Below are 10,535 nucleotides of genomic sequence, written 5' to 3'. Positions count from 1 at the left end.
GTGGAGGTGAAGCCCCGGGACGTCAGGAGCCCAGGTGACCGAGCAGCTGTCTGGGCTCCAGGGCTGAGGGGGTCATGGGAGCGTGAATTCCACGTTCCCGCAGGGATGAAGGGGCAGGGGCCTGGGAAGGTGGTCGTCTGAGCACAGGGTAGCCCCAGGGAGGTGTGAGAAGCAGCATGGCGGCAGGGTGGGGGGGGGGCTGGCAGTGAGGGGTTCCCGTGGAAGGTTCTCATCCTGGGGTCTGAGCGCCAAGGAGCTGAGACATCATTTGTTGTGCAGACTGCGCATTGGGCACTGTATTTTCTGAGCCGGGGAACGACAAGTCAGGAGGTCAGAGAGGCCCCAAGGACCATTTCCAGGGCAATGGTTTTGAAGGGAGGGGAAGGGAGAGACTGGGTGATCCAGAGCAGAGGGTGGGTGTCAGGCGGATTCTTTCGGGAGCGCAGGCTGCTTGCTTCCACCCCCTCGATAAGAAACATCCCCGGGCGTTCTGCTCTCCTCCCAGCTCATGAAAGTGAGGCAAGCGTTATCGGTTCCACCAGGAACCGGAGATGGAGTCGAATGACGCCACACACACTACGGTTTGAGGTGCTGGTTTATTGCAGCAGGAAGAGAACCAACTCGCTTTACAAATCTGAGGGCTGTGGATGTCCCCACCAGACACACTCGTGCCACTTCCCACAGTGCGACCTGGACGCAGCCAAGAGGTGATGTTTCAGGTAAGCGGAGACAGAGATCAGATGCTATCTGCAATCGCTTTGGAAAGTTTTGAGAGAACAGGCATATTGCAGGCACTGTTTAAGGGTTGCATAAATTCCCAACTGGATTCCTTCGGGGGCACTGAGTAACTAAAGTATCCTGTTAAGCTTCAAGACCTTCTGGCAAACGGGACAGACAGTGGACAAGCAGGTGGACGTGAGGGCTGAGGAGACTGCTGGTGGCGGAGGCCACCCCTGTCTGCGGGGACCCATGCGCCTCCCGGGACCATTCAGCATCCCCATCCGGAGTCCGGCTCCTGCTTCCGGCTCTCCAAGCCACCGGACGTGTGGAGGCTAATTTCTGAATTTAGAAGATAGCAGGATGGAAATGTGTTCCTCACTAAAGGGACAAGAATGTGAGCTATGTGGGCCGGCTGGCCCCTTTCTGATTTCCCCTCTCACTCAGCCTTGAGCCGAGCCGATGACCGCAGCAGTGACTGGAGAGGACGAGATGGGTCAGAGCCGGAGGGATTTCTAGCTTTAAGTCTAGCATGACCCTTCCAGAAAGAAACGCTCTGACACCTCGCATATTTTAAAGTGAACTTTAAAGATGCCTTTGATTCCCTGGCGTTTCTGAAATGCCGATGCGTGATAGGGTGGGCGGTGGGTGGTCCAGCCTGAGATTCCCCAGACAACCGTTTGGAATTCTTCCCGCAGACGCTGGGCAGCAGCTTGTCCTTGGTGTTCTGTTATCGTCTGAGGGAAGATGAGGCTGAGGGTGTGTGTGGGACGGAGGAAGCTGGACCCGGGGGCCCTGGCTCATTCACAGGAAGGGGGGCTGCGACTGGCAGCCTGCATTGCTTCTGACAGCCGGCGAGGGACCAGAGGCCACGGAACCACAGATACCAGCGTGCGAGTGTGCGCCTCGGCCGGCCAGCCCGGTCGGCAGCTGGGGAGCGTGCGTGGAGGAGCTACGAAGGGAAGGTGCGCTCCCACTTCTACCTGAGGGAGAGGACAAGTGGGTGGGGTTAGAGGAAGAGCTCCGTAAAGACCCTCAAAGAGGAATGCTCTCCTTACGTAAACCTGCGGAGCCAACCCAGTTCTTATTTGGGGAGCATTTTGGATATCACCGTGGAAAGAGTTGTCGAGTGATCACCGAGCACCAAATTAGTTTACAATCTCGTTCTCAACGCAGCGACTTCTCTCCTGGTGCTTTGGAATTACCAAAATATCCTTGCCTAACAGCAAAGGGAAAAAAAAAAAAAAACCTGTGCGTCTCCCTGGATGTGTTTCGCTTCTCCCCACGCGCCGGTCTGCCGTCAGCTCTGCGGCCCCCCCGCGTCGCCCTGCGCAGCCGGCCGCTTGCAGGTCAACATCAGCAGCAGGAACAGGGGCAGGTGCCAGAGGCTGCAGAAGAACAGCTTCCGGGAGCTCTTCCGGTCTGCGTCCCTGTAGAACCGAAAGCCGAGGTAGGAAATGTACAGGTTGATGGGGAGGGCGATGACGGGGAAGGTCCACGTGGTGACGTCCAGGGCCGGGGCCGCGGCGGACATTGCGACCAAGGCCAGGCAGTGGCGCAGGGCGACGCGCCGGCACAGGTCCGGGTGGGTGACCGACATCATGCAGTAGCCGCCCCGGGAGTAGTCTTCGCGGAGGCCCCAGCTCAGAGCGTTGAAATGAGGAAACTGCCAGGAGTAGAGGATTCCTCCCAAAAGAAAGGCTCCTGCACAGAGGTTTGGGGAAGCAAGACACGTTGTCATCAGAGATCTACAGAGGCCCCCTTTCCGACAGCTGCCGGCCCTGGCGGTGCACTCCCACCCCGCAAGCCGGACTCCCTCGGGTCCTCGCGCGTCTGCGCTCCCCTCCCTGCTTGGAGATGGAGGCGGGCGGGGGCGGGAGGCTTCCCACAAGGGTGAGCACCTGTGGCACCTGACCGCCCCCCGCCCCCTGCGGTGCCAACACCGCGACAACAAGGGAGGTCACGTTCAGGGGTGGCCCAGTCCCAGAGGGCCTTCAGGGCCGGGCTTTTAGCTCTGTTTCCACCAGCCGGCTCGCGAGTGAGGGGCTTGGGCAGCGAAGTGGAAGGCCGCTCCGGGCAGGTGGCACCCCCCGCTCGGCACCGACAGAACCGCAGTCCTTATGGGCGGCACCGGGGACGGGGCAGCAGGCGGGGCGCAGGGCCCTCACCGCAGGGAGGGCGGGGGTCTCCCCAGTGCAACCTAAATACGCAGAGCGGCGCAGGGGCAGAGGCTGTGCGGTTGCTCAGGACAGGTGAACACCTGGGCACCCTTTCTCCGGAACTGGATCTTGCCCCCAACACGGTGGGGTGAAGGCTGCCAGTTACTGAGTGCCTCCTTCTAACAAAGACTTCTACAGTCACCTCACTTAATCCGACTGCAGGACTTGAGGTAGGTTTTATAATCCTCATTAAGCAAACGAATCAGATGATGCTACGTTCTCCAACAAGAGGTGAAGGAGGAACTCAGCGGGAGCCCGTCTGCTTTCAACGCCGGCTCCCCCGCGGCACTGAGCCGGGTTTCCGGAAGGGGCTACAGCCATTCCTGAGCGGACGGTTCATTCCTCCTCTCCTGACACAGGGCGCGTTCCCCCAGCGCCTACTGAGAGGCGAGCGCGGCCCAGGCACCGCGGATGCAGCGTGGGCGCCAAGCCACGTGGGCCGGGTTCCCCCAGAGCCGCGCATCCAGAGGCCCGCGGCGGCTGTGCGGAAGCATGTGCACGGGGGGCACAGGGCACGGGGCGCAGCGCGTGGAGCGAAGCGGACGTCTAGAGGAGGACGTCTGCGCCCAGGGAGGAGTGACCAGGCCAGTGCGGTAATCCAGGCCCCCGGGCAGGGGGCGCGGCAGTCAAGGCATGACAGGAAGACTAGGGCGTGTGTTAGGATCCACAGAGCTGTACAACAAAACAACAAGGTCGATTTTACTGTATGATAATTTAAAAAGTAAATTAAAATAAAGAAGGCAGGCGTGTGTCTGGAGTGCAGAGAGCAGCGGGGCCAGGCTCCAGGATCAGCCAGAGGGACGGGCAGGGCCACCCGCCCCCGCTCTGCAGGCGGTGCCAAGGACTGTTCCATCCTAGAAGCAGCAGAAAGCCATGGAGGGGTCTTAACGCGTGAGTGCATGTGTGCGTGTGGCGAGAGGGGCTGAGGAAAGGGGCCCTGGTGAAAGGAGACACAGGAGGGGCCCAGGCAGCTCTGGATGGATCACTCAGCAGAGGAGAGGAGAGAAGAGAGGGGAGTGAGGACCAGGGCGGTGACAGTGGAGCAGGAGAGATGGGCCTGAGAGGGACCAAGGAGGCAAAGGTGACAGGACGTGAGTGCAGAGAAGGGAGGGACACGTCGGGAGCGATTCCTGGGCCCAGGGGTGCCCGGAGACCCCGCGCCCTAGAGGACACACCCGGAAGCCGTGCAGGGCAGCTCCTGAGGGTAACTCCGGTTTGTTCGGTCTGACACACCCTTGGGACATCCACAGGGCAAGTCGTGAGGAGGGTATGGGCTGCGATGCGTCCCCCACGGAGTGAGCCACCTGTCCCGTCATTACCTATTTCCTTTTCCCTCCGGGATGTGAACTCCGTGAGGGTCTGTTCCTCTTTCTTTCATCTCCAGAGAGAAGCACTGCATACCATCGGGCAAAGGGTCCTCCAGCCCAGCCCCGGAGCACATGTGCACAGAGAACTGCTCCACAAAAGCCATTCCCAAGACCCCCGTTTCCAGCACTGACGTGTGAACCTTAGGACCGTCTACTGCCCCCGCTTCCGTCCTCCTCGGAGGGTCCCGGACACGCTGACTCACTCGGGGTTCCCTGTGTCTCAGACCCCCACCTGCCTCTGGGGCCCCTGATCCGAGAACTGGGAGCTTGAGGACCCACTGGAACCCACCCTGGGAAGCACTGTCCTGCAGGGGGCTTGAGCATGTGCACCCACTGTCCTATCTTAGGTGGTGATGCAGGTCTTCTGAGCCCCTCGTCTGTGGGAATGTGCAGAAAAAGAGGGCGAGGTCCGGGGGGGGGGGGCGACTGCTAACACAGGACCCTCACCAGGAGAGAACACAGTCAAATCATTGAGAGTCCTCCAGAAAGTAAGTGTGGGCTCCCAAGTCCTGCCACGCACCTGCCGGCGAGGATCAGAGGAGGGAACCCGCTCTTCATTTTGGATCTTTATTGATGAGTCAACCAACGCCTGGTCAGCCTTCCAATCCAGGAGGAAAATAACAAAGGCTTGCCCTTAGGGTCCCTATTTCGGTAGGGTGGCTGTCACATCCCCCCCAGACCATTTTAACCGTGTCTATAAGTAGCACATATATACATCTTCGTTCATGTAGACACACTCCAGTTTGAACAGCAAAAGAAGCAGCTACTGGGACGTCCCTGGCGGTCCAGTGGTTAAGACCCTGCGCTTCCACTGCAGGGGGCGCAGGGTCCATCCCTGGTTGGGGACCTAAGATTCCGCATGCCACGGGGCCAGGAAAAAAAAAAAAAAGAAGCAGCTACTATTTGTTGAATCTGGTGGCAAACAGAGGACGGCGTCAGCCACCCACCAGGTACGACCCTGGAGGCCAGAGAGGCAGCGGCCAAAGCGACAGAGCCCTGCACGGGGTCCAGCGGGAGGCGCACACGATGAGGCGACACTGACGGCTGCTACTCAGAGAATCAAAAGAGGGCGGCAGGACGGGCGACCTGGGAGTGGCTGCTCAGGGAAGGCGTCCCCAAAGGTGGCGTGTGAGCCACGTCCCAACTGCACTGGTCCTGGGAAGAGTCACTCGTCGTGTCTCTGGGAGACGTGCAGGCGGCGGGGAGGCACGGGGAGTGAGGAGACCGCCAACAAGGGCGGGGCCGGGTCTCAGGGTGCCTGCACACCCGATGGGGAGGGGCATCTCCCGCAGAGCAGCGGAGAGCAGGGAGGGGGGACAGGCGGTAGAGACCACCGAGAGGACAGGTGGTCGGGGGGCACTGGAGTGGCACACACTGATGCCTTTTCCTCCGGGGGGACCCGCACGGTTCACAGTGGAGACGTGAAGGTTCTATCTGTGGCCGTTTTAGGTTTGCCCATCAGACATCCGTCCCCACGAAGGCCTGGAGGCTTGTACGCAGGCCCACGGAGGGGAATCACGTGCATGCTCTCCTGCTCCCGGCACCTTCCTACAGGCACAGCTGCTCTCATCTCATAGATGAGAGAGATTAAGTAACTTGCCCAAGGCTATTCAGCACCCCTGGCACCACGTACCAGCACCTTCTCCTAGAAAGCTGTTGCCAAACAGCAATTGAAAATGGTAACAAGGGACTGCCAGGTGGTCATCAGAATGCCAGTGGAGCAGAGTAGAGGAAGGCTCGCCGGAAGGAGAAATCCCGTTTACTAAGATAAGAGTGCTGGTGACTTAAAAAAAAAAACAAAAAACAACCAAGGTTGTTCAATTACAAACACACAGGTAATATTTTTCTTGACAGTGAGCACCCTTGGGGAATTAGCCAAGACAGAAGGGAAGGGGGCACCACCCAGGTACAAGTGAAGTGGAAAACAGAGCGACAGAAGGTGACTTCTCCTTTGTATTCCGATGGCAAAATAGAGCCATCTCTGGATGTCAGAGGGGCCAGCACAGAGGAGGCAGCGTGACTGGTTCTCGGGGCACCGGGCCACTCGGAGGCTTTGAGCGCAGCCCTAGTCTGGGGGGGCCGACAAGACCAAGCTGTGTCCCCACAGGAATGGCATCAGGGATCACGTAGAGACGGGGGAGGGGACAGGTAAGTCAGGGCTCAGGGGCTGTTTTGCTCTTGCAATAGCCGAGAAAGAGCCAATTCAGCCAGGAAACCAGGCTTGAAATGGTTAAGACATCAGGCTCCCACGTGGAATCTTGCTTGTCTTTCTCAAAAGCCGTCTTTTTTCCTGTGCCAATTGGAGTATTCTGTTTTGCTCAATACACGTTTTTAGTTATGCTTCTCCTTCAAATAACATAATTAAAAAAAAAATCACTTTCGTAAGAGTGGCATGCTGCTTTCTCTGGGAGAGGAAATTGGGTAGGGGTTTGGGTCATGTCACAGATGAAAGAGCTTTAGAAATCACAGCTTAGCCTTCAAGGAGTGTAATCAGAAAACCCCACCCCACACAGCTCTCCTGGATGGGCTGCAAGGCCTCGGCTCCTGTAAAAGATGTAAAACAAATGACTGTCTCCATCAAGATAAGGCGAGCTAGAACAGGAAGGCTGGAATTAGTCCAGAGGCCTTGGGGGAACCCACCTTCCTCGTGGGGGGAACATAAAGCCCTCGGTTTCCTGACTCAAAGGCTTCACCTCAGCCTCACCCCCACAAAGCAATCTGTTTTTACTGGGCCCATGGTCTGTGACAACAAATATTTACTGTTCGCCCACTATAGGGCAGGCACGGTCTACTCTCAAGGCCTCTGCTGGAGTCTGGCCAGGGACAGAGACAACACACAAGGGATCACAGCCCAGGAATGCCACCTTCAGTGCAGGGCTTCAGGGGAGCACACAGGAGCAAGACCTCAGTCGGCCCTGGAGAGGTCAGGGAAGGCTTCCTGGAAGAAGTGGTATGTAAACTGAGATTCAAAGATGGTCTCTGAGGTTCAATCCATTCACACAAGCCATGCGTTTTCTCCTTCTTTTCAATGTGTGTTCTCATTTTCCTACCGGTCTGCAGAATCTTCATACATACTTGGTTTAATCATATCCAGAAGAACTGTCTGCTTCCTTTCTTTTAATCAAATATCTGTTGGTCTATGAATAGACAGGATACGGGAACCTGTGAGATAGTTGGCCTATCTATGCAAACGGACTCTCCAGAGGACAGCAACTTCCTGAGATCGTGACACCACGATCCAAGCCTGGAGGCAACTCCAGAGAAGGGCCAGGTGTCTGCGGCCTTCCTTCCTTCCCTCCACACACAGAAAACAGAGGTGAGCTCGTCGACTGTGCTGTGTGTGACCAGCTGAGGGGAACCCTTATCTCCTGGCACCCTCTCCGATCAGGGGGGCTCCTTAGGTGAGGCAAGGCCAGCCAGTGTCTTCCCAGTGACTCTTGGAAAATACTCTCGGAACATCTCCCAACCGTCTCTACGCCACACCGGCAGGCGGAGACCCTCACCCTTGTCCCCTCTGCTCAGGTCCGTAGCGTACTTCCATCATTTTGTTGGCAAACAAAGCCAAGGCAATCCCAGCCAAATGGCTTCCCGACAGAGTGGAGACAAAAGTCTCCAAGCTGGAGCTCTGACGCTGTATGGGCTCTTCCAAAACACAGTCCTCTGGAATGGAGCTCAGTGGTTTCAGCTCGCTTTCTCTGCTGCCTGGCGGGCTTACATTCAACCCTTCCCACCCCGACCCCAACCATTCACTGCCCTTCGCTGCCCACGCAGGGACTTGAAAAGGAGGAGAGACGCAGGTCCAGTGAAGCCCGTGCTGCGCTCGGGCAGTCCTCCCTCTGCGGACAGTGGGTTCCCTCTCCACGCGGCCCTCAGCAGCTTTGGGGTGTCGTGCTCATGTAAACTGGGGCTGGCTGGGGGAGCACAGCCAAGTCCAAAGCTTCATGGTCAGCGATTTCAAAGCCCTTCTTTTGAGGGTGAACACAAGGCGCCTGTGGGACAGGTCAGCCTCCCCCACGTGATGAACTTCCACAGTGCCGCAGAGAAAGGGAAGAGGATGGGGGCCAGTTCATCAACTGCATGGCGACAAAGGGGAGATGAAAAGTCCCCTGGAAATAGGAAATAGAAAATAGAGTCGGCAATGGCCGCCTGCCCTTGAAGAATGCTCTGGCAGTGACTGGGGAATGGTGAAGAGGCACGGCGAGGAGAAGGGATGCTCTTCCTGCCCTCCCTCCACGGTCCACTCTCCGCGGTCCCCGCCCTGCCGTCCACGCCCCGCCGTCCATGCGGAGCCACCCGGGGTTTCATGTGAAGCACACTCGGAAGCAGAGGCAGCACGAAGCCCCGACTCTGAGGAAGGTGACCCCTCTCCTCCGCTTCCCCCCGCTTCCCTGGGGGCTCCAAGCCTCTGTGGGTGCTCCAGGAAACTCACCTGCTCCCCACTCCTCAGCTCACACTTGAAGGCCTGTCCCTTTATCACCCGAGCATTCATCTGTTTGTTGAACAGAACTGATTAAATGTGCACTGCGGGCCAGGCCTCATCTACTGTGGTCCAGCTCCTGTGATCCTGCCCAACTAGGCAACCCGGGGGTGACAAGGCCGGGCGCATTTTGTGCCAAACGGTCGCCAATTACACCGCCGACCTCCGGCTCGCTGCGTGTTTCTCATACTGTCCTTCTCAGACTTTTGTTTCTTCGTCTTTGAAGAGAAGAGGGCTCTAAATATCGTTTGGTTTGCTAATATTCCTGTAACGTCTCTTGGTCACTCTGTCTTTAGAAATGTCATTTATCTTAATCAATCTCAAGCTCTAAGACTAGTTATGGAAAAATCTCACACAAAAGGAATTTACTCGTTTTCGAGTTTGATTTCAAAGTGAGGCAGTGTTTTAAAGGAAATCTTCAAAAGGGCTTGGGTTAAACAGTGCCTGGTACTTGTAAGCCCTCAATAAATATTTGTGGAATGAATGAGTGAGTAAATTCTATTCTACCTTCTCATCCCAGAATAAAGGAGGTAAATAAAGTGAAACAGTATTTAACATTTTGTAGTTTACCAGCTGAGGCTAAAAAAACTCATTCTCTTTTTGTTACTAGAACCATCCATCTGTCAAATGTCACTTCCTGATAAGAGTCCGTCTCCAGAGTCCTCATTTGTAACTGAATGTTGGCTGACATAATTAATGTTGACCACACAACAACATCTGAATTACAAACCAAAGGCCATTTACAAATCTCTTCAAGGCAGTCACCAGAAGCATGCCATAAACACCCAAGACCGGGGATTTATTCAAATATAGGAAAATGACAAAACAGAATCTGAGCCTTTTTAAGAAATGGGGGCGATGGGAAGAGAGGTGGCTTTGGCACGGGGGAAGGGGAAGGGACTTTAACCTGAAGGCTTCGGGATAAACTAGACCGTCTCTGGAGGTGAACGCTGTTGAGAGGCTACCGTGTGCGGCTCCAGGCCGGGCCGAGCAGGAGCGTCTGTGGTCGGGCACTTATCCGCGGTGCGCCCCCCACCCCCAGACCCCTCCCCAGGGCGTGCAGGTCACTTGTCTCCTTGCTGGCCACTGCCTGCAGAGTCAAAGCAAGCATTTCCGTTCCTAAGGCAGCAAGCTGGCTGCACCATGGGCCAGCCCTCTTTACTGGGCCTTCCTGAGTTTTAGTTGCTAAGCATTTTTAATGTTTTCTGTTAACATCAGTTAAGCCCAAAAAAAAAAAAAAAAAAAAAAGCAAAGTAATTAGGCAGGTGGGAGGAAAGGTCTAAGCCTGGGTCTCAGAGAATGGACACAGGAGAAAATTCCACTGTAATGATCACCTCTATTGACACAAAGAGCGCTTTTGGGGCTGGGCCCTGGCTGGGGCTGGCACACTCTGAAACAAAAATTCCACTGGGAGAGAAGAGCTAGCTGTTCACAGTTCTTTGTGCAGCTACAAAGCAGCAAACACCAAGAACACCTAATGTTTGTTTAGCTTTTACAATTTCCATCTGTTAGTCTGTTTGTCTTCACCTCACCCGCTCCCCTTGCCCATCAATCTCGCCTCACTCGCCCACCCACACTGAGCTGGATTCTGAAGGGTCATATCAAGCACAGGCTTTGGACCCACACCACTGGGGCATCTAGAACAGGGAGAAATTCTTTTCCACTAGTGGTAAAAACAAACAAAACCAACAACAACAATGCTGTTGTGGGGAAAAGAAATCAGAACCCCATGGCTGTCTTATGTTTCAAGTCTTT

General features: G+C 56.0%; 1 protein-coding gene across 2 annotated transcripts in view; it reads right to left on the bottom strand.

Annotated features, from left to right (window-relative positions):
- Positions 1 to 577: 577 nt before the first annotated feature.
- Positions 578 to 10,535, bottom strand: part of COX10 (cytochrome c oxidase assembly factor heme A:farnesyltransferase COX10) — a 109,075-nt gene continuing 99,117 nt past the window's right edge. The window contains exon 7 of one of the 2 annotated variants that reach the window (XM_082373366.1): positions 578 to 2,421. In XM_082373366.1, the coding sequence (XP_082229492.1) occupies positions 2,018 to 2,421 (404 nt within the window). In that variant the 3' untranslated portion in view covers positions 578 to 2,017. Of the gene's footprint in view, positions 2,422 to 8,242; positions 8,410 to 10,535 lie in introns of those variants that run through there. The other variant, XM_082373367.1, reaches the window with a different exon arrangement.

The sequence above is a fragment of the Balaenoptera borealis genome (genome assembly GCF_965194805.1).
Source record: "Balaenoptera borealis genome assembly, chromosome: 20".
Lineage (NCBI taxonomy): Eukaryota > Metazoa > Chordata > Mammalia > Artiodactyla > Balaenopteridae > Balaenoptera > Balaenoptera borealis.
This window is presented reverse-complemented; position numbering and strand designations above follow the sequence as displayed.